The 23,441-nt window shown below is 39.9% G+C and overlaps 2 protein-coding genes and 2 non-coding genes across 6 annotated transcripts; 3 read left to right on the top strand and 1 right to left on the bottom strand.

The window, feature by feature from the left end:
• Positions 1–15,590: 15,590 nt before the first annotated feature.
• On the top strand, positions 15,591–15,662 carry TRNAH-GUG. Its single transcript has one exon. It is a non-coding gene; the product is annotated as a tRNA-His (tRNA).
• A 69-nt stretch (positions 15,663–15,731) lies between these two features.
• LOC109217601 (dolichyl-diphosphooligosaccharide--protein glycosyltransferase subunit 4A-like) lies at positions 15,732–19,447 on the top strand. 3 transcript variants are annotated; one of them, XM_019381862.1, is made up of 2 exons: positions 15,732–15,865; positions 19,002–19,447. In XM_019381862.1, the coding sequence occupies exon 2, from the start codon at positions 19,005–19,007 to the stop codon at positions 19,113–19,115; it is 111 nt and encodes a 36-aa protein (XP_019237407.1). In that variant the 5' UTR covers positions 15,732–15,865; positions 19,002–19,004; the 3' UTR covers positions 19,116–19,447. The 3 variants fall into 3 exon arrangements, with proteins under 3 accessions (XP_019237407.1, XP_019237409.1, XP_019237408.1); XM_019381864.1 differs by lacking the exon at positions 15,732–15,865 and adding an exon at positions 15,884–16,136; XM_019381863.1 differs by lacking the exon at positions 15,732–15,865 and adding an exon at positions 15,884–16,191.
• TRNAR-CCG lies at positions 16,147–16,219 on the top strand. The gene has a single exon. It is a non-coding gene; the product is annotated as a tRNA-Arg (tRNA).
• An 870-nt stretch (positions 19,448–20,317) lies between the features above and the next one.
• On the bottom strand, positions 20,318–22,165 carry LOC109217603 (CASP-like protein 4C2). Its single transcript, XM_019381866.1, has 3 exons — positions 21,674–22,165; positions 20,901–21,036; positions 20,318–20,639 (listed from the first exon to the last, which is right to left on the bottom strand). The coding sequence occupies exons 1-3, from the start codon at positions 21,895–21,897 to the stop codon at positions 20,418–20,420; spliced, it is 582 nt and encodes a 193-aa protein (XP_019237411.1). The 5' UTR covers positions 21,898–22,165; the 3' UTR covers positions 20,318–20,417.
• Between the last annotated feature and the right edge of the window lie 1,276 nt (positions 22,166–23,441).

The raw sequence follows: 23,441 nt of genomic DNA, 5'->3' as shown, positions 1-23,441 counted from the left end.
TCAGTGAGAAGCTTCAGGTAGACCTGGTGGAGGCTCGAAATGTGCATGAAGAGATGGCCGAGTAGGTATTCTGAGTTCTTCATGATAGTGAGGACGAGTTGGAGATAACAACTAACAATCCAATTCTGCAGGTTCGACAGAGGCTCGAACATATCAAGGGCCTCCAAGGGCAAATAGATAAAGTGCGAGCCGAAGTCGAATATTTCAATGGATGTATGGATATTTTGGCTTCACAAAAGGAAACCGTTCAAGTAGAGCTGGATTCAGCCAAGTCACAGCTTCGATATGCAAGAGACAATACCTTGGCTCAAGCAAGGAAGGTTGAGGAGCTCGAATCCAATTTAGCCAGTCTGACTAAAGAGCTCGAGGTTGCCAGATATGAAGCGGCCGCGGCAAATACTAAGGCCCAGGCTACTGCGGCTCAATATAAAGTCGACGCCGAAGCCACCCTCGAGCAGGAAAAGGGCATGGTGGATCATTTGAAGTAGCAGGACTGAAGGGAGGCTCTCGAGGGAGTCATTGCCCAAAGTTTCAACATATCTGCCAAACTCGAGATCACCAAGGCTGAGGAAGCAAAGGCTCGGAAGCTAGCATTTCCCGACGAGGATTCCGAGAATGTGAGTGGATCTGGTGTAAAAGACTCCAAGGGTAAAGAAGCTTCCTCTGATAATGACCGTTCTGGTCAGGCCTAGTAATTTTCATTTATGCTTTTGAGGCCGATCGACCTTTGTAAATAATTTTTGATCGGGCCATGTGGCCCATGTAAGAAAAACTTTGATATATAGAAACTTTTTCCTTTCCATGGTTCTCGAATCCGTTATTTTTTAGTTATTTTTTGCAAGTGTCAGAGTACCTTAGTACAAAGTTATATGGTGGTATTCAACGGTCCCAGGTGGGACATTCGAACTTGTCCTGAGGTAGTTTCTGATAAATCAAATCCGAGTGAGATCATTTATTTGGACTCGGAATAAGGTAATATTTGAGTTTGATGTTCGAGTGAGAATGTTATCTCGAACTCGAAATCTAGTGGCCCTTAGGCTCGAAGAACAGTCCTCGAGTGAGAATTTATTCGAACTCGAGTTGCAGTAGCCCTTAAGCTTAGTAGTCGAGTAAGAGTGATGTTTCGAACTCGAAGTGAGAATAGCCCTTAAGCATTTGTATTTGGCCGATCTGGCCTTTGTAGAATGATCGTTTTAATATATATAAATAAGGCTTTCTACCCCTTTTTGGCTTTCGAGAATTGTTTCTTTGGTTTGTCATTCATGTTCGTAAAGGTTATAATGCCTTAGTATGAAATAAGGGATTGTTCGAGAGTTCGAACAATTTTGTACTCATTAGAGTTTTTAAGGCTTGATATTATCGAAGCCATTTATAATTTTGCCGAGGGTAGCCCCTTTAACCGGTTTATGAAAATATTTGAAGGCCTGTTTTATTAAGGAATTCGGACGTCTCCGAACCGCGTTGATTCGGCCATAGCCTTTTTATTTGGGACTTGCCTCTTAGGCTTATTTTCCCGTTTCACTTCGAGCTTGCCCGAAGTGTTAGTCCCCGAGTGGGGTGGTGATCGGCTCCAACCCTATACCATTAAAGTGGTAAGAGCGGTCGATGCAGCTTTTACCCGAAAGGTCGGGATCGAATCCACAGAGAGCTAAGATAGGTTTGGAATTGGGTTTCTATCTAATCTAGCAATGTGCGATGTTCTTAATTGCAATTCCAATCATTCTTTGTTTGTTCAGTATTCTAATTTAATACTAATGAAGTAGGAAAATAAACTAAGTATGATATTTTTGTATGGGGTTTTCTTAATTGGTAGAAAGGACTAGGGAAGTGACTTACTCCTAAGTGAGTATCTAATGGGATCTAAAACTTAGGGCAAATTTGTTATAGTTGAGATCATGATATAACCATTGCACGTAACTACTCACTCTATACCTCTCGGTAGTTTGAGTGACTTTGCCCTAATTGGCTTTCTCAAGCCCAATTGGGGTGTTCAAACAGTGCAAGCAAAATTGGCTCAAGTCGGGTATTACTATCTCTTGGTTTAACCCTTTAATTGGGGCTATCAATCTCTTGAATGCACCCCATTTCCTTGTTAGTCTGAATTTCCTAAACTTGGACTCTCTTTCTCAAGAAGAGCCTAAGTCAAAAAGGCACAAATCAGTGTTTGCAACCACCAATTCAACATTTAAAGCATAAATCAGGCCAAATATCATTCACCCATAAACATTTAAGCCCTAAAATAGAATCCCATTAAATACCCACACTAGGGTTGAGACACAACCCTAGCTAATGGGTCTAGCTACTCATAATCAAAGAAGAAATCATAGAATTAGATGAAATATAACCCATAAAATGTAAATACAAGATTAAAATCTAAGATTAATTGTCAAGGATATTCTAAAATTACTCAAAAAGGTTAAAAACGGCTGTTCACGTGCTCTACCAAACAACATATGACCTAAAAAACTAAAAAAGAACTATTTATACACAGCTAAATTTTTCGGACGAAAATGCCCCTACGGAGGTTCCGCTGAGAGCGGAAAATGAAACGCTGTAGCGCTATGAGTACCGCGGCTGCGCAAAATCAAGCGCGGACCGCGGTCTTCAACTTTTAGCTCCGCTTCTGGCTCTCTAATTCTGCCTTCCGCCGAGAGCGGTAACTTGACCGCGGCCGTGCAAAAGCTACCGCTGCAGCGCAATTTCACCGCGGGCAGCGGTGACATGTTGAGCCCAAAACATCACTCTCTGAACTTTTCCACCGCTGAGAGCATAAACAAGACCACCTCAGCGGTGGACCCTCCGCGTCCGCGTCAGTTTCTTTGCTGTTAGTGCTCTTTTGACTCAACTTTGACTTGTGGAGGTTTCACTCCTTTATGAGCTAGTTTTGACTTTCTTGTCTCTTTTTGACCAAACACTGCAAACAAGCACAATAAGTTAGCTTTCGGGAATACTTGTACGCACTTTTAATCCAAATCCTAAGCAAAAAGGAGCATAAAATAGGCTAGAATTCCTAGTTATCAGGTGGTCGTGGCATATAAAAAATCGAGGGTCGCCTTTAAGGTCTTATTATCTCGAAGTTTTAATAATTCGATCTTGTTTGTTTGTCGGACGTCAGTCCCCGAGCGTGGGGTCCCATTATGACCGGCCCTTAAGCCTGTTTACACAATAGATCAAGAGCATGAAATTGTAAAGTAGAAATTTTTTTCTAAGGCATGAGATATTGGCAAGGGAAAATACTTCTTTCAATAGATGATTATACATGCGTACATGTTTGATGTTAGGGCTCGAGTAACCTATATGAGCACGGTTCATTCAACCGTTTGGCCCTTACAAAATTTACCTATCGAGACCCCGTTGTTACGAAGTAATTTCCTTGCAATAAAGTTGACATTCGAGAGTAATGCCCCCAGTATTCGAAGTTGATTGTAAAGAAGCCTCGGATACTGTTGAATTGTTCTAAGTTAGCACGATCAATGGTTTCCTCGTTAAAAACCTCGCCGAAAAAATCCATTTGGGACAAAAATCGGTCTAAGGGAAAAATAGTGCAACACGTGCTTTCAGACCTAAAGACTTCGAATTGAAGAATCTATCATCGTCCTTGATTGAATCTCCTTCAATTGGTTAGTTTAAATTATAAATGAAAATGTAGACAGTCGTACCTTAGCAGTAGTATCTCCTTAGAAGTGACACATTCCAAGTGTTTGGTAATTGTTCGTCGTTCATCGTGCTGAGCTTGTAGGATCCTTTTCCGATGATGTCGAGGACCTGATATGGCCCCTCCCAATTTGGACCCAGTTTTTCTTTATTCATATTTCTAGTGTTGAGGGTGACATTTTTTAGCACCAAGTCCCCAATTTTAAAGTGTCGAAGATTAGTTCTTCGGTTGTAGTACCTTTCGATCCGCTGTTTTTGTGCGGCCAATCGAACGAGGGCGGCCTCACGTCTTTGATCCAACAATTCTAGGCTCGTGTTCATGGCCTCGTTATTCGATTCTTCTGTCGCATATCGAAACCTGAGGCTAGGTTCCCCGACCGGGATAAGAGATTCGGCACCATAGACCAAAGAGAACGGTGTTTCCCCCGTACTGGATTTTGACGTCGTGGGGTACGCCCAAAGAACTTCGGGAAATATCTCTCTCCATTTTCCCTTAGTGTCGGTCAATCTTTTCTTAAGATTTTGAATGATGGTTTTGTTGGTCGATTCGGCTTGTCCGTTCCCGCTGGGATGGTATGGCACTGATAGAATCCTTTTAATATTGTGATCCTCGAGAAATTTAGTTACCTTGTTGCTGATGAACTGTTTTTCGTTGTCGCACATAATCTCGGCAGACATCCTGAATCGACATATAATGTGGTCCCAAATGAAGTCTATGACTTCTTTTTCTCTGACTTTCTCGAAAACCTGTGCTTCAACCCACTTAGAAAAATAATCAGTCATAAATAAAATAAACTGAGCTTTACCTAGGGCTGATGGTAGAGGGGCGACGATGCCCATTCCCCATTTCATTAACGGCCATGGGGATAAGACCGAGTGGAGCTGCTCCCCGGGCTGGTGAATCATCGGCCCATACCTTTGACATTTGTCATACTTTCGAACGAACTCTTTCGTATCCTTTTCCATATCATCCCAATAGTACCCCGCTCTGATAACTTTGTGAAACAATGATTCAGCACCGGAGTGGTTCCCGCAAGTGCCTTCATGAATCTCCCATATGACATAGTCAGTGTCTCTCGGTCCTAGAAATATCGCCAATGGCCCATCGAACATCCTCCTAAATAGCGTGCCATCCTCGGCCAAAGTGAACCGTGCTGCCTTCGTGCGTAGAGTCATTGACTCATTCAGATTTGATGGGAGCTTCCCATTCTATAAGTATTCAATGTACTTGCTTCTCCAATCCCCTGTCAAACTTGTAGAGTTTATTTTGGCGTGGCCTTCTTCGATTACTGATCTCGAGAGTTGTACAATAGTCCCCAAGTTGAGTTCGTCATCTTCGACCGATGACCCCAAGTTTGCAAGGGCATCAGCCTCGCTGTTTTGTTCCTGAGGTATGTGTTGTAAGGTATTCTCTTTATATCGGTGTAAAGTTACCTGTAGCTTGTCCAAGTACCTCTGCATTCGATCTTCTCGGACTTTGAAAGTTCTGTTGACTTAGTTTACCACAAGTAGGGAATCACATTTGGCCTCGATGACCTCTACTCCTAAACTTTTAGCCAGCTCGAGACCTACAATCATGACCTCATAATCGGCTTCATTGTTAGTTAATATTAAAGTTTTGATAGATTGTCTGATTATGTTACCCATGGGCGACTTCAAAACGATGCCCAGCCCGGACCCTTTCACGTTCGAAGCGCCGTCCATGAAGAGGGTCCACACCCCTGATGATGTACCAATTTTAATAACAATTCCTTTTCGACCTCAGGTACGAGGGCTGGCGTGAAGTTAGCCACGAAGTCTGCCAAGATTTGAGACTTGATGGATGTTCGGGGTTGATACTCAAAATGATACCTGTTGAGTTCCACAACCCATTTGGCCAATCGACCCGAATGTTCGGGTTTATGCAAAATATTTCAAAGGGGATAGGTAGTTACAACACATATTGGGACATTGGAAATACGGTTTTAATTTCCTAGAGGCTAAAGCAAGCGCTAATTTTTATAAGTGTGGATACCTAGTTTCGACCTCACCTAAGGTCCGACTAACATAGTAAACAAGGAATTGCGGACCTTGTTCTTCTCGAACTTGGACCCCACTTAGCCTATTTTCGAGACCGCCAAGTATAAATAGAGTTGCTCGTCCGCTTTTGGGGTGTGAAGCAGTGGAGGGCTTGACAGTTATTGTTTTGGTTCTTCTAAGGCTTGTTGGCATCCCGGGGTTCATGCAAAATTGCTCTTCTTCTTAAGCAGTGAGAAGAACCGGTGACTTCTATCTAAGGACCTCGAGATGAATCGCCCTAGGGCGGCTATGCGCCCAGTCATCCTCTGCACGGCCTTCACATTATCTACGACTTTGATATTCTCGATAGCTTTGATTTTATCGGGGTTGATCTCGATCCCCCCCGATTGGACACCATGAAGCCGAGGAACTTGCCCGAGCCGACCCGAATGCACAATTTTCTGGGTTGAGTTTCATGCTATACCTCCTTAGTATATCGAAAGTCTCCTGTAAATATTTCAAATGGTCCTCTACTTGCAAGGACTTAACTAGCATTTCATCGATATAAACTTCCATAGATTTCCCTATTTGTTCTTTGAACATTCGATTTACTAGGCGTTAATAAGTTGCACCAGCATTTTTTAGTCCGAACGGCATTACGTTATAACAATAGGTGCCGTATTTACTGATAAACGAAGTCTTTTTCTGATCCTCCGGGTTCATCTGTATTTGATTGTATTCGGAGTAGGCATCAAGAAAACTGAGAATCTCATGGCCGACCGTGGTATCGATCATGCGATCGATGTTCGGCAAAGGAATAGAATCCTTAGGGAAGGCCTTGTTCAAGTCTTTATAGTCTATGCACATTCTAAGTTTATTTCCCTTCTTAGGGACTACCACTACGTTTGCTAACCATTCGGGGTATTTTACTTCCCGAATGGACCCTTGTTTGAGAAGTTTGGTTACCTCGTCCTTGATGAATGCATGCTTAACCTCGGATCTTTTGCTTTACTGGACGGAACTTCGGGTCCAAGCTTAATCGATGAGTAGTGATCTTTGGTGGGATTCCTATCATATCGAGATGGGACCAAGCAAACCAATCTATGTTATCTAAAAGGAATTGAATAAGTTTTTTCCCGAGCTCGGGAGTTAACCCCGTGCCCAGGTATACCTTTCGATCGGGCAGATGCTCGATCAGTATGATTTGTTCCAGCTCTTCGACCGTCGACTTTGTTGTGTCAGAATCATCGGGGCTTATGAAGGTTCGAGTATCGTATAATCATCATCCTCGAACGTTTCCTGCTCCTCTGATCTGGCCGAGGCTGGTGGCTGTGGTTGCTATTTGACTTCTTGCTTTCCTTTTGAATTTGATCTCTTTGCCGACGAATGTGTTGACACCGGTATCACTTTATCGATTGCGAACATCTCCTTGGCAGCGAGCTGCTCTCCGTATACTGTTTTGATTTCCTTAGATGTCGGAACTTAGAACTTGGTGAAGGGTCGAGGGTACTGCCCTAATGTTATGGATCCAAGGCCTCCCGATCAGGGCGTTGTACCTCATGTCACCCTTAATTACATGGAACTTCATTTCCTGTATGTTCCGGCCACGTTCACTGAAGATAATTTCCGCTTTGGTTGTTTCACTTGCCATGTTGAAGCCGTTAAGCACTCGGGATGCAGGCACAATTTGATCTTGTAGGTCGAGTTGTTCTACGACCCTCGATCGAATAATGTTGGCCGAGCTACCTGGATCAATCAACACATGTTTAACTTGAATTTTATTCATAAGAATAGATATTACTAGTGCATCGCTGTGAGGTTGTTCGATCCCTTCTGCATCCTCATCGCTGAAAGACAAGGTCTCTTCCGGTAAGTAGTCCCGAGTTTATTTTTCTCTTATGATAGTCACCTTGATGCGTTTGAATACCGGTCCTTGAGGAATATCGACCCCTCCAACGATCATGTGAATCACGTGTTGCGGCTCTTCTTGCTCGTCCTGTCTGTTTGAATCTCTATTTTTGAAGAGGTTCTTGGCCCAATCACTAAAGAATTCTCGAAGGTGCCCCTTGTTGAACAACCGGGCTACTTCCTCCCTTAGTTGTCTGCAGTCTTCTGTTTTATGGCCATGGGTGCCATGATACTTGCATATTTGATTCGGGTTTCTCTGGGCGGGATCAGTCTGCAAAGGTCGAGGCCAGCTGATATCTTTGATATGCCCAATGGCTGATACTATGGCAGAAGCATCTACGCTGAAGTTATAGTCTGATAGTCGGGGTGCTTCTTTGGACCCGTCATCCCTATCGAAACCACTCTTGCTCATGAGCCCTCGAGAGCTTTTTCCCCGATCATTCCTTCTATCATTCCGAACGGGGTTGTGTCAAGACCCGCTATTTCTCCAATCTCTCCCTTATGGCTGATATTAGTCTCAATTCGATCGTGGTTCCCGATCAACATCCCTTTTAACTTTGTCCACGGGCCTGTTGGGATAAATCGAACCAATTGGAGCCCCAGTTGATCGTCCTCGACCCTAATCTTTGACTAATATTGATTATGTACGTCGGACCAAGTGACGGCTGGATATTCGATCAAATTCTGCTTTAATTGTTTCGAATCTATGGAAATATGTTCATTGAGACCTTGAGTGAAAGCTTGAACGGATCGTCAGTGAGCGATGGCAAATCCATCCGTTCCATTTGAAATCGAGATACGAATTCCCTGAGCATCTTGTTGTCTTTTTGCCTTACCTTGAACAGGTTCGACTTTCTAGTTGCAACCTTAATGGCTCCAGCGTGCGCCTTCACAAAAGAATCTGCAAGCATAGCAAACGAATCAATAGAATTAGGCGGTAAATTATGGTACCATATCATGTCACTCTTTGATGGAGTTTCTCCGAATTTCTTCAGCAAAATGGATTCAATCTCGTCATCTTCCAAGTCATTTCCCTAAATGGCTCATGTATATGAGGTGACGTGTTCGTTTGGATCTATCGTCCCGTTATACTTCGAAATCTCGGGCATACGGAACTTCTTTGGGATTGGCTTCAGAGCCGCACTGGGGGGAGGGGAAAGGTTTTTGGATAAAACTTTTTGGAATCAAGTCCTTTCAATACCGGTGTTGCCCCCGGGATTTGGTCGACCCTAGAGTTATAAGTTTCATCTTCTTATAATTTTCCTCGATCTTCTTTTCCCCTGTCTCGATTCGCTTTGTCAGTTTCTAGAGCATTTTTATGATAGCGGGATTATTCTCTGATTCTCCTTCATTCGGTCTCTTTGGCACCATTCGACTCTATGAACATCTTCTTGTGATGACTCGAGCTTGATCCTGCTTGGTGCACGATTCTGATTTTGGACTTGTGCTATAGCAGCTTGCTGAGTCTGCAACATTTCGAATATCATTCGAAGGCTAATTCCGCCTTCTTCAACGCTCTGTGCGTTATGATCGACTGTTCGAGCATCTCTGCGGACGCTATTCTCAGGGTCGATGCCCAAATTCCCATTAATGGCAATATGGGAGCTGACATCGACTGGGTCCACGACCTGAGCTCCATCGGGGTTAACTAGAGGTACTCCGTTTCTTGGGGCGGCTATGTTTTTGTTCTTGCTATGAAGACCAAGGTCGTTGTCTCTGTGTGTGGGTGCTACTTGTGAGTTTGACATGTTGATCCTGAAATCAAAAACACTTCAAAGAACAAGTGTAAAATAATGTGTGCTGCGAAGATTGTACCAGGCAATCACTATTATCCTTAGCCCCACGGTGGGCGCTAAACTATTTACCCTTAAAATTGGATAATAATTAAACTTATAAGTTGTTTTAAAGATATGTGATTTTACTTGGCACAAAATGATAAATATAAGAGTTAATGCTAGGAATTAACAGTAAAACAAAGCAAACCAATGTGATGAACAATTATGGCCCTTGAGCTAATTGTCCTCGAACCAACCGAACAAGTTATTGAAAGTATGAACTGGACAACAGAGCTTGCAAGAGATAAAAGTGTGATATATTGCTTTAATATGCGTGAATGTAAGATGATTACAAATGGTTAAGACCCACTTTATATAGTACAAGAATCCTATCTACGGTATAATTGTAATTACAGAAGGAAATCCCATGATTAGCTAAACAATCGTCCTTGATTTGATCTGTTATGAGATTTCCGTCACGATCTTCGACCAGTCACGGATATCTCGCCTTTCCGTTATTATGGTATCTTCGGTCTTGCTCGATGTCTATCCCGTTCGATCTCGATCATTATTGGTCTCGATCTCGACATGTACTTCGAATTCCGAACTTGGTACCTTATCCTCGCGTCTCGGTCTAATATGCTATGGGGTCGATCCTCGATCCATCCCTTTGGTCTTGGTTAATCAGTAAAATCGGGTGGGCCCGGTTTTAACCGTATACAAATCTTAAACCTAAAAGTTACACAGACCCAACATAATTGAAGAGGCAAATTACATCTCATTGCTCATTAGATTCCTGGCTTCCCCATTAAGAAAATTCTTTACTCTCATGAAGTTTAACAACAATTCAAAAAAGCACAAGTTCTAGAAAATCAAATAATTTTAATGGAAAAATAAATAATCCTCAAGAACCCACTACCAAATTGTAATTCCTAAAGAAGTGAAAAGTAATTGAAAGTAAATGAAAAAATTGTAACGATTTATTACAAACACTTAACAAGAATTTTTTTTTGGTAATTAAATATCTATTTACCAGGGAATAATATTTACAAGTAATGCAAAACCCATACATTCCATCCTACACTTCTATTCATCCCTCCCTCCTTCCCATAAGCATATTCATACATTTCAAGGGTACCAATTCAGACTTTTCAACAAAGTACCTAAGTATTTGTTGTTTCTACAATGCACTTCTTGCACAATCTGTTTGCATAGCACTTCCCATCTCCTTTCTCTGGCTTGAAAGATTCTTACATTTCGTTCTTGCCATACATAATACACAGCTGCAGCTAGGATCATCTTGAACAGTTCTGTTCTTGGATTCTTCCGCTTGGTGAAATGTGTTGCCCAGGTTAATTCTTGGTCCCATCCCTGTGCTCTCCTGTGAATACCTTGCCAGTTTAACAATGTGAGCCATAATGCTTTTGAATATTCACACTCAAAGAACAAGTGTTGGATACTTTCTCTTCCTGTTTTGCACAACACACGCTCTAGCTCTACTTGTATTCTCCATTTCTGTAATCTATCTTTTGTGTATAACTTGCCATGAGCTGTTAGTATTAGCATGAAAGCCCATCGTGGGCTCCCTGCATTCTGGCACACAACGTTCTTCCAGTTCACCTTTTCAAAAATTCCTCGCAGTCTATGGTATATTGCTTTGATACTGCAGTTCTTTGTTCTCTTTACATCATCATAGTTGAATCCTGCTATCTCAAGAGTGTCCTTTGCCTTTAGTATTTTCCCCACGATCCAAGAAGCTTGTTTCACCTGTAATCCCCATATTCCCCTGCCTTTGACATAGTAGCTATGGATCCACTGGATCCACAGCTTATTCTTCTCTCTGCATAAATCCCAGTAGTGCTTGCATATTTCTGCCTTGTTCCATAATGCTATGTGCATGATGTTGAAACCTCCTACTGTCCTGGGCATGCATACCTTTTCCTATGCTAAGAGTGCTTTTTTTGAGACATTCTCTCACCTGTCCATAAAAAGCTCCTGCAAATGGACTCTATTAGCTTTGTAATCTTCTTGGGCATCACAAAAATTTGTGCCCAGTATGTCTACACTGCAAATAGTACACTTTTTATAAGTTGTACTCTTCCTGCATAGGACTGGAATCTGGTAGTCCAAGAAGTTATTCTTCCTACAATCTTCTCAATCAAGGGTTGGCATTGTGCAACTGATATTCTCTTTGTGCTTAGTGGGACTCCAAGGTATCTCACAGGCAGTTCTCCCTTTTGTATCCCCAGGAAGCTTAGCATCTCTTCTTGATTTCCTTGTGTGATTCCTCCACAGAATAAAGAGCTTTTGTTCTTGTTAATTTTCAATCCTGATGCTTTCGAAAACTCTTGAAAGCCATTGAATATAAGCTGTACTGACTTCAAGTCTCCCCTGCAAAAAAGTAAGAGATCATCAGCAAACCCAAGTTGCAAGATTTGCATCTTTGCACACTTGGGGTGGTAGTTAAAATCTGGGTCTCTATTGAGCATTTTCAGCCTCCTTGTCAAGTATTCCATTGCAAGCACAAATAAATAAGGGGATAGGGGATCCCCTTGTCTTAATCCTCTTTGTGCTTCAAAGGGTCTAGTTTGAACACCATTGATCAGTATTGTATATGAGACTGTCCTTATACACTCCATTATCCATCTAACAAATTGACCTGGGAAAGCTAGAGCATGCATCATTTGTTCCATAAAGTCCCACTCTATTGAATCATATGCTTTCTGCATGTCAAGTTTCATCATACACCTAGGAGATACACCTTTCCTCCCATATCCTTTAACTAACTCATGGCTCAGTATGATGTTATCAGTTATAGCTCTTCCTGGCACAAATGCAGCTTGAGAGATATCAACCAAATCATCCATAACACACTACAGTCTTCTAGTTAGAACCTTGGAGATTACTTTGTAGATCACTGTGCAGCAAGAGATGAGCCTGAATTCTTTTATACTTGTTGGATTCTTGACTTTAGGTATCAGAGTTATAGCTGTGCAATTTACTGGTTTATACATCTGTGCAGACTCAAAGAACTCCTCCACTGCCTTTGTCACCTCTTCACCTATACAGCCCCATGCTTTCTTGAAAAACACTGCATTGAAACCATCATATCCTGGAGCCTTAAGATCATTAATATCATTCAATGCCTCTCCTATTTCTTCTTTAGTAATTTGTCTGATCAGGTACAGTTGTTGGTCTCTACTCAAGGTAGTTCCCATTTTGATTATGTTAGGATTTATAGCTGGAATGGAGTCATCTTTTGCACCTAAGAGGTTCCTGTAGTAGCCAAGGACTTCTGCTTCTATTTCATCATCTAGTACCAACTGCTTTCCTATATCATCTAGCAGCATTTGAATTCCATTTGTACTGTTTCTATGCTTCATCTGTGCAAAGAAGTATCCTGAATTAGAATCTCCCAGTTTCAGCCATTGCACCCTTGATTTTTGTTTATAGACACTCTCTTCAATATTCACCCATTTTTCTAGTTCCTGCTTCAATATCCTCTCTTTCTCAATTAGCACAGTGTCATGCCTTCTATTACCCATGTCTTCTTGTATTGTTTGCAACTCTACCCTTGCCTCTTTAATTTTCCCATCCAGCCCTTTGTAATGTTGTGTATTTAATTCCTTGATAAGCTCCTTAGTTCTTTTTAGCTTCTGCCACACTATTTCCATTTTTCCAGTTTCCTTTCCCTCCTTCCAAGCTCTTTCAACCAGTTGGATAAATTGAGGATGATCATCAATGCAATTCAAAAATCTAAATGGTCTGTATTTCTTTGTATGCCCCTGTGTGATCATCAGTTTTAAAGGAGAATGGTCAGATATCAGTGGCTCTAATACCTGAATTTTCAAGCTAGGCATTGTCATCATCCACTCAGTGTTCACCAACCCCCTATCTATCCTACTATATGTATGATTATTGGTCCATGTATAATCCCTTCCCACTGATGGTAATGCATTCATGCCTGTGTCCATCATGTACTCCTTGAAATCTTTCATTTCCATGTCCTGCACTTCTGATCCATGCTGTCTATCTATTGTATGAAGTACTGCATTAAAATCTCCCATTGCCAACCAGGGACCCTGTTGTATGCTATTTATTTGCCTCAGTTTAGCCCACAGAGGTTTCCTGTCTTTGATAGTATGCAACCCATAAACTGTGGTGAAACCAAAGTTAACTGGCTTTGACTTCATTCTAACCTGCCCATGAATAAATTGTTCATCCATTTCCTTTGGATCAAAGATATAAACTCTAGGATCCCATATTACCCATATTCTTCCTTTTTATCCTGTTCTAGCATTAGATACCCATTCCCATCTTGGAGCTATCTTCCTGACTATATCAATGGCTTTCAACTCCTTAACTCTGTGTTCTACTATAGCTATTATAGCTTTATTATTTATTCTAACAAACTCCTTAACTTCTTTTTGCTTATATGTTTTATTCATCCCTCTAGCTTTCCAAGTTACCACACTCATACTGGAATGAAATAAGGATAGTGAAAGTACCCCTACTCTCCTTGGCTACTGATCTGGCGGGTTCCTGCTGCTTCATTCCTATGATCATACATCAAGCTCTGAAAAGTATTAGCTTCGTCAATACTATGAATATCTTTCTGTTTTGCTGTAACTGTTCTTGCTGCAGATTTGCCTGCTACTGTTATCCATCCTACATCCTTGCTTTGCACTCCATCTCTTCCTTGTTCTGCCTCAGTCCTTGGTTGTTCTGACCTCTCTATTGTTTGGTCATTCTCCTTAATTTCATTACATTCTTCTTTATCTACTCTGACCCATGCCATTCTCCTTTTATTTGTCTTCTTCTGCTGTATTGGCTTCCTGTTTTCTGTGCATTCATGACCTATTTTCAAACATTTAATGCAGTATTTGGGTTCCCAGTCATACTCCACCACCTGCATCATCTCCTTCCCTTTAGGATCCTGCAGCTTTATCTGTCTTGGAAGTGGCTTTGTGATATCCATTTCAACTAGTAGTCTTGCATATGAAATTCTTACTGCTCCTGTCGTACACTCATCAGCGTAGATGGGGTTACCTAAAGCACTACCTATTTTGCTTAGTGCTGTCATACTCCATCAATTAACAGGTAGATTAGGCAATTTAACCCACAGTGGAATTGTCTTTAACACCTCATCATGAAGATTAAACTCCTCCAACCATGCCTTCATAATTATTGGTCGATTATTGATCGTATGTGGTCCTGAGTACAGTATTTGGTCCCTCTCCTCAGTACTACTGAACCGTATGATGAAATAATCTTCCTTATGGTAGTAGATCTGACGCTTCATTGAGTATTTCCCCAATGAATTCACAAATATGTCCATGGCTCCAATTGAAGGAGATTCACCTATTACATATATGACAATAGCATTCTTCCATTTTGCGGTTTCCTGCTCTACATCTTCTACTTCGAGCTTCACCATTTTCTCTCCATTTTGCACAATTGGGGCAATAAAATGCAGATTCATGCCTTTCATAGCCAACTTGTTCCCAACCACCACATTTGCCCATGTTTGTGCTCGAGATTCAATCTGCTTCCCCTCCTCTTTTGTTTTCTCTACAGTACTTGGAGTGCATGGTACTGTTCCATTAGTGTTCAAATTGCTCCCTTGACCTTTCTTCTTCGCCTCGTCTCCTTTAGCAGTTGTTGCCATTGGAGCTGGGGTACTCATCCCTTCCTTCATTTTCCCTTTGTTCCTAGCTAGATCTCCTGCGTCACTGCTTTCATCAGCTTGCATGTTCTTCGCATTTGATCTTCCATCTGGTTCTTCGATTCGTATCCCTTTTGGGGATACAAAGAGCTCTAATACAGCATTCCTAGTAGCTGAGGAACGCTGCTCATCCATTGCAGTCTTCTGCTGGTTTCGTTTAGCTCTTCCCCTCCCTTCCATGGCTTCCGGCGCAGGTTAGCTGGCCGCGTTAACGTGCGCCGAGAGGATTAGTTAGAGAGAGAAATTTTATTGTTCCTTGATGGTCCACTCTGATTCTTAACAAGAAATTTTAATTTTACTGAACTGATTGGATAATCATAATTAGATAGACAAGAAGGATTAATCTTCACAAAAAGAGAGAAAGAAAACTTTTTAGTCATCTATTGAACAAAAAGGAATATTTTGATTTTTTTTCTTAATTTTTTTTTTCCTACGTCTTTGTCAAAATCTTCGGATTAGAGGACAAATTTATACCAATTGTTGTATTTGCATCATAACAAATATGGTTATTTGTTTGTCAATAGCATCAAGTGGCTGTAGTTTAGTGGTGAGAATTCCACGTTGTGGCCGTGGAGACCTGGGCTCGAATCCCAGCAGCCACATTTATTAATTGTTTTTTCGACTTAAAACGTAATCAGATCGGATTTGATTATGTTTACCCGTCTTTAACTTGAGTAAATCACATTAGTGTCCCTAACCCCAAAAACGTACTTTCTCTCTTTGTTTTTTATACCTTTTCTGTCCCATCAGTTTGACAAACCAAGCGGACCGAACAGATCTCATTCGACGTCTTATTCAAACAAAGGTACAGATCTCCATCTGATTAATTTTTACACACACACACACACTTGTTTGATGTTTACACATCTATGACTGTATTCATGTGAATATATACAGATCTGAATTTTGTTTGATCTTTCTGGTGTCGTTTTTCCATTCATTTTGATTTTGTTTGTTTCTTCAAAAATATGGGGTTTTGATCGGTGAAAGTGGTACCCGTTTCTGATCTTCCTTTGTCCCTTTCGATGATAGTAGAAATGCTGTACATAAATAAATGAAGGAAATTGGAGAAGAAGGTAACAATGTGATCACATAGCGGAGTGGATATCGCGTTAGACTCCGAATCTAAAGGTCGTGGGTTCGAATCCCACTGTGATCACTACTTATATTTTTGCACCTCTTTTTTTGGTTTCATATTTTGTGTTTGTAGTTTGTACTTTGGATTTGGTAATTGCTTCAAATGGAAGTTTTATTTGTTTCTATTGGGATATAAGCCTGAGGTGACCAAGAATCCGAGCAGAAACAAAAAAACACTAGTCGATTTCTTCGCATATGTTACCCAATTCCTGCTGGTGGGAGGTAGCAGGTATTGGTGGAGTAGCCGAGGGGCGCACAAGCTTGCTCTGACATCACTATTGTCCAAAAAAAAAAGAGCTTGAGGTGATCGCTTTGGGAGGCGTTAATATCTGCCTCCACTGCATATGCTTAATAGTTATGAACTTGGTGTAACTGCTAAGTAATTTTGTTTTCATTGGCCAATTTACATTTTACTGGACTGGGCAAATTATGCCACCAAAGATATTTCTATTGGATATGCAGGCTGGTTTTCACTTGTTTGATGGTTTTACAACAACAACAATATATCCAGTATAATCCCGCGGGATTTAGGGAGGGTAGTGTGCACACAGACCTTATTCCTATCTTGTGGAGGTAGAGCACTGTTTCCGAGGACGATTGATGGTTTTATTCCTATAAACTTTTGCCTTGGCACAAGAGATGGTTGTGGAGTTGATATGAGTTTAATTTTTCATTTTTTTCATTGCATTGGTTTTGGGAGTTTGTTTAGCAAAAGTCTCCCTTTACCAATCTAGGGGAAGTACTTGAACGTCTCAAGGGTATTAGTTTAGCAATTGAAAGAAGAAGAACTGCACCTTAAAATTTTATAGTAAGCATAGATTTGTATGGGTGTTTACCATGATGTTAGGTTTGATTTAAGCATTCTTTATAAAAATATAGGTTGTAACAGTTTGGCTAACTGGGGAGATGCATTCGCCATTAGGTACATTGAGACACAGAATTTTAAGGTATCGAAGTGGTTTTAAATTGTCAACAAGTGTAAGGAGCGCTTGTAGAGCTTTAGTCTTTTGAGCTAAACAAGTGAATCCTGTCCTCATGATAGGCTATGTTGCTCGGACTCTCCGAAAATGTGGTCGGATACGTGTCGGATCCTCCAAAAGTAGTGCATTTTCAAAGGATCCGACACGGGTGCGGCTACATTTTGGAGAGTCCGCGCAACATAGATGATAGGTACCTAACTTGGCCAATGGAGCTTTGCTCTAGTGGTAAAGAGAAAGTCCGCTACCTTGAGGTTGTGGTTCTTAATTATTGAAAAAAGAGGTAGTTCATAACTCTTTTGCGGAAATGGATAACTCTAAATTGTCATTGATCATTGGTGTGTAATGTGTAACTAAAGGAATAGGAAGAACTTCACCTTAATATTTTTAGTAAGTACAGATTTCGATGGGCGTTCACCGTGACGTTAGGTTCGCGAATTTAATTTAAGCATTCTCTATAGAAGTGTTAGCATTTGGGTAGGCTGTCTACATCACATCCCGGACCCTGCGTGAATGCGGGATGCTTTATGCACTGAGCTGCCTTTGTTTCCCCCCCTTAGAAGTCTTAGGTTGCGGCAGTTGGATTGATGCCTGACTGTGGTAGATTATTAGGTTTGTCGAGACACAGAATTTTAAGGTATCGAAGTGGTTTAGATTGTTGAGATGTGTAAGGGAGCGGTTGTAGAGCTTTGGAGTTTTAAACAAGTGAATGCTGTGCATATAGGTATCTAACGTGGTCAGTGAGGCTTTGCTCTAGTGCTAAGAGGAGGACCAGTACCTTGGAGACTTGGAGTTGTGTTTCTTAATTCTTTTTAAAAAGGAAAGGTAGTATCATAAGTTCATAACTCATTCAAGAAATTGGATAACTCTAAAATTGTCATTGATCAGTGAAGAGTAAAATAATTTGTTTTTGTTATTCTGTGGTAGTCAGTAACTTGTACTCTCATCAGCGCATTGAATATGCATAGAGAGAGCAATGAGATCACTGCCCAAGTCAAGGGTAAGTTTAAAAGAGAATATGCACAAAAGAGACATGACCCCAGAAAACAATGAAAGTAGGGCGTAACACAAATCAATTGAACTGATTTTCAAACAAATAAGATAAATAACTATCTAGCATAGTGATCTTTGCTTGTTCAAATCCATTTTGCACTAAATAATAAGAAAGGTATTATTCCCCTAAGTGCTTGTCCTCAAAAGAGAAATAAAAAGATATAGTCAAGTTTGCATAGACAGGTGGAAATTCTTACTATTAGTTTTGTGCTATATCAATACTCTGGATCCAAAAAGAATTGAATGTTGATTGTTTCATGATAATATTTTAGTCACTTTACATGGTTAATATGAAAAGATGCAGAGACCGATGAAATGTAAAATGTTATTGCAGGAAATGAACTATTGTGTTTAGCACACTTGCTTTCTTATATGGACTTTCAAGTCAATTAGCATCTGTTAGTTCAGTATTATTCATTCTTGTGGTTTTGGAAGGAATTACGTCCCTTGTTTTATTTCTGATCTAGTTTCCGGAAGCCAGAGAAGGGGAGCCTTGGAGCAACGGTAAAGTTGTCTCCGTGTGACCTATAGGTTACGACTTCGAGCCATGGAAGCCGCCACTAATGCTTGCATTGGGTTTGACTGCCTACATCACACCCCTTGGGGTGCGGCCCTTTCCCAAACCCTGCATTAACGCGGGGTGCCTTGTCACAGGGCTGCCCTGCCCTTTCCGGAAGCCAGTCATTGCAAAGTTGTTGTAAATCTAATTTGTGTAACTCAATGTAATAGTTTTCATTTTGTCCTAACTGTTGGCGCTTCAATTTCCTCTTGCAGATAATGGATGATCAAGATTTGGGGTTCTTTGCTAACTTTGTTGGCATCTTTATTTTCGTATTTGTTATTGCTTATCATTATGTAGTGGCTGATCCTAAGTACTCAAGCAACTAACTGATGCCAAGCATACAGTTATTTTCCTGATCTCGTCGAGTCCGAGCTTTTACTTGCCTCTCCCAATTTGTGAATCTCACAGCACTTAGTCTTATGTAAATATGAAGACATTATGCTGATAGTTGAGTCTGGACCTAGAATGTTAAAGCTTGAAGATGCAAAATTATATTTAGAAGTTTTTACTTTGGGTCCCTAAGATCTAGAGGAAATGTGTTTAAACAGTGGAAGGGTAAAAGAAAAAGAGCAAGATTAACTTTGTTAAGGAACAGCTCTTCAATCCTTTGTATCCGAAAAGTAATATTTCTATTAATTGTTTTGTTTGATTGCCTACATTTCTTGTTTTGTATTGTTTAGGCCTTAAAAGAGGGGATACTCTTTAGAGAACAGCTTTTCTTCTTTAAACTATTGCTCGACTGTACTTTAGAGTTTGGTTCTCCTACATAGCAAAGCCTTTCCCTACCTAACAAATAGGGGTAGCAAATTGGCGGGTTGTGTCGGATATGAGCGGGTCAAAATGGGTAATACAAAAAGGATAAATTATCTGACCCGATCCATATTTAATAAGGGACCAGACCATTCAACTTTTCTCTTTTCTTTACTCATCGTTAGTACTCCTTCCGGTCCACAATAAGTGATCAATTTATCTTTTTATTTTGGTCCAAAATAAGTGTCCATTTATATAATCAAGAAAAATTCAATTTATTTTTCCAAAATTACTCTTATATACGTGTCGCTAAAAAGTCTTTTATTCCTCATATTAAATTATGATGCAGTGTTTAATTAAGGGTAGTTTATTCATACTAACTATTTTTATCTAGAATTTAATATTTCCTTAATGGGTGTGCCTAAGGCAAATTGGTCACTTATTGTGGACGGTAGGGAATAATTACCAACACTATCCGTACATCTTTTGTAAGAGTAGTGTCCGGGTTAGTTTGAGTATACTTCGATTATTCCATTGTATTTTTAATCAGGGTGGTCTATCCACTAAGATTTAGATAGGTAAGATGAAACCGCGTAGATTTTTTGTTTTTGCTCTTTTGGTATTTATAAACCAACGGATCATTAGGCCACATCCTTAAATGCCAACACTATTAAAAATTGTCTCCTATTACCATTACAAAAACGATACTCCTATAATAGTTTTCTTGAAAAGGAGAAAAGATTAAGTTCACATTTTACTCAAGATTAACAAGCAAATATCAGAGAATGTAAAGAGGAAAACTTAATTTTAAGAAATAAATTAATTTTACAATTTTCTTTAATTTTCTCCACCACCCCACCCTTGCAACCCCCTCTGTCTTACACATGAAATCGAGAGCCATTGATAATAAAACTTACAACCCGGAAACCCGACAAGAGAGAAGAAAAACCCAAGAACATAAACCCGGCGAATCCAAAGGCTATTGAGATATCAGATTGCACGCAGAATGCATTGTTGACCTTACACGTGTCCATATCCCTCAATGTCCGAGCCAACGATGTTCCGGCCGAATCCGCCGATAGTAATAGGTACGCAAACACCTACGCAAAAAATGATTGAAGACAACATTAGAGGTGTCAAATGCGCGAATTGAGTTGACCTGAATCGGTTCAAAATGACCGAGTTAATCGACCAAAAATTATTTGGATTGAAATAATTTCAAATTTCAATACTACTTTTTAACTTAAATTTTTTTTTTCAAAAATTACAATAGTCATGTTCAACCGCCTACTTAGTTCAAAGCAGTCCAACTTTTAAATGAAGTGAATTTGAACGGATTAAAAAGAAGTGACTTTACGAACCTGGTCGTGGCCGAAATCGAACCAAACTTGGAGCGCTTCAGGGAACACAGTGGCGCCTCTTGAAATCTCCCAAACGGATGCTCCTACTTCGAACAGTGAATATAATGCAACAATTCCACCGGCAACTGCCACAAACCTTTACATAAAATAAAAAGCTTTTACTAAAAGTTAAAAAAAAAAAATCCCAGCAAATTTGAATTCAAACGACGCCATTTTATCAGTATTTCAGCTCCAGAGTACTAAAATCGTCGCGCTTTATCAGTTTTTTTTTAGATTTATAATAATTTCAATTTGTCGTTCAATGGGGTGAAAAGAGTGTACTAAAAGCAAAACTGAAAGAAAAAATTGAAAACCAGCAAATTTGAGGTGAGGAGTACTAAACGACGCCATTTTATCAGTATTTCAAAAATTTCAGCTAAAATTCCATCAATATTCAGCTTCAGAGTACTAAAATCGCCGTGTTTTATCAGTTTTCTTTTTCCAAATTTATAATAATTTCAATTTGCCGTTCAACCGACTGAAAAGAGTTTATTAAAAGCAAAAAAATATATATTAAAATACCAGCAAATTTGAATAACGAAATACTGAAACGACGTCATTTTATCAGCATTTCAAAAATTTCAGCAAAAAATCCATCAAATTCCTACTCCGGAGTATTAAAAATTTTGCTTTTCTGTCCAATTTCAATTTCCGTTTAATCGAACGAAAAATGCATCAAATTTCAACACTGGCGACAAAAACGACGTCGTAGTATCAAAAGGCTTTTTAGTTACCTGAAGGCATCGAAGTGGTGCCACTGAGGAAAATCTGAGCCGCCGCGGCGAGAATTAGTAAACATGAAGATAGCAGAGGCAAGAGAGAAGCAGAAGGAAGCAAATCGGAAGACGATAATCAAAATGTTGAAACGCCGGAGCTTGTGTACGGATACGGTGGAGTGAAAGTGTGACGGCGACGGCGTATCAACGACGCCGTTTCGTACCTGAGGTGACCTCATCATCTTTTTTCTTTATCCTTTATCTTCTCTCTAGCCAGAGACAGCGAATTAACGGTGCATTGATAAATAACAGGAAGAAATGGGAAAGTTAGAAGCTTTTAGTGTTGTGTTTCAATGGAGGAGTAGGGTTTTGAGTTAGGAATTTGAAGTCACGGGAAATGAGATGATTCCCATGAAAGGATAGAAAGACAGAGAAAAAGAGAGGAATATGTCTGTAAAAAGATAGAAAGGAAATTGTAAGGAAGGTGACAAAAGGGATAACAGAACAAGAGGAATATTGCCTGTAAAAATTTCACTTTAATTATGAGGGCTGCTTTGGTAGGAGGAATACGGGATAATTAATTCCGAAATTAAATTTGATATGAGCTTATTTCATATTTGGTTTGGATAAAATAGTGGTATTATTAATTCCGGATTAACTATCCTGGAATTGTAGTATTTTTTTATCCCTATTAGAATTCCAGGATAACTAATTTCGGGATAACTTAATCCCCAACCAAGCGAACCCTTAATTCTGTGATGCACAAGGTAAAATCTCAATAGGATAACTTCCCTAATCGTTGTAACCAAACGACCCCTTTATATTAAATTACATTATTCGATGTAAAACTTAGATGCATTATTCGTTACCTTTTACTAATTCGGTAACTGATGGGTTAGCTAATTATGTCTTTAGACAAGAGTCTCGTTTTAAATGACATGCACTTCTAGCTTATACTATGTCTTCGCATGGTGCGAGAAATGTTGTTGGAGTTTCACTCACTTAATTGTTAGCTAGTCTTTTTGTTGCTTTGACTCTCTTCCCCCCAAAAAAAAACTTATGGAATATTACCATTAATTATGTGTTGTTTGTTTTTTCAATAAGATATATTATATTGACTTCGTATTTAGTATTTTCACTGATGATTTACTCGTATTAATGTATACATGCACATAACCAAATTTTATGAAATATTAGTAGAATAAGAGCGGCTTGGTTTGCTTTGCAGTAAGGGTGGCAAACGGTCCGGGCCGGGTCCTAAACGGGTCCCGCGGGGCGGGCTTAAACGCTCCGGTTCTAAGTGGGCCCGGGCTTAAACGGACCCGGGCTTCATGGGCTGTGTAACCAGACCGGGACCGTGTACTAATGATCCCGGGCTATGTGGGCCGGGTTCGGTCCTAAACGGGCCTAAGTGGGCCTTGACTTTTTTTAAATTTTTTTTTATCTAAGGTAATTTCTTTTAAATTATATAGCTTATATATACTATATATACATTGCTTAAATATGTGTGTGTGTGTGTATATATATATATATATATATATATATATATATATATATATATATATATATATATGTGGGCCTAAGTGGGCCTATTTATTTTTGGGGCTATTTATTTGTTTAAGTTTTTTATCTAAGGCATCTTGTAAATTATATCATATAATTGTGACTTAAAATGTTTTAATTCAAATTTAAACACAAATTATTCTAAAAAGATATTCAAAGGAATGCGTTATAATTTTTATTTTTATAACATTAAGAAAATATGGCCCAATCTTTCTTAGCTCCC

This window comes from Nicotiana attenuata, unplaced genomic scaffold (assembly GCF_001879085.1).
Source record: "Nicotiana attenuata strain UT unplaced genomic scaffold, NIATTr2, whole genome shotgun sequence".
Lineage (NCBI taxonomy): Eukaryota > Viridiplantae > Streptophyta > Magnoliopsida > Solanales > Solanaceae > Nicotiana > Nicotiana attenuata.
This window is presented reverse-complemented; position numbering and strand designations above follow the sequence as displayed.

Bases quoted from the DNA above. Each gene is read 5' to 3' on its own strand.
- LOC109217601 (XM_019381862.1), top strand. From the start codon at position 19,005: ATGGATGATCAAGATTTGGGGTTCTTTGCTAACTTTGTTGGCATCTTT.
- LOC109217603 (XM_019381866.1), bottom strand. From the start codon at position 21,897: ATGATGAGGTCACCTCAGGTACGAAACGGCGTCGTTGATACGCCGTCG. The intron at 21,037-21,673 runs GTAACTAAAAAG...TTTTATGTAAAG, and splicing joins CACCACTTCGATGCCTTCAG to GTTTGTGGCAGTTGCCGGTG. The intron at 20,640-20,900 runs GTTCGTAAAGTC...TTTTTTGCGTAG, and splicing joins TCGATTTCGGCCACGACCAG to GTGTTTGCGTACCTATTACT.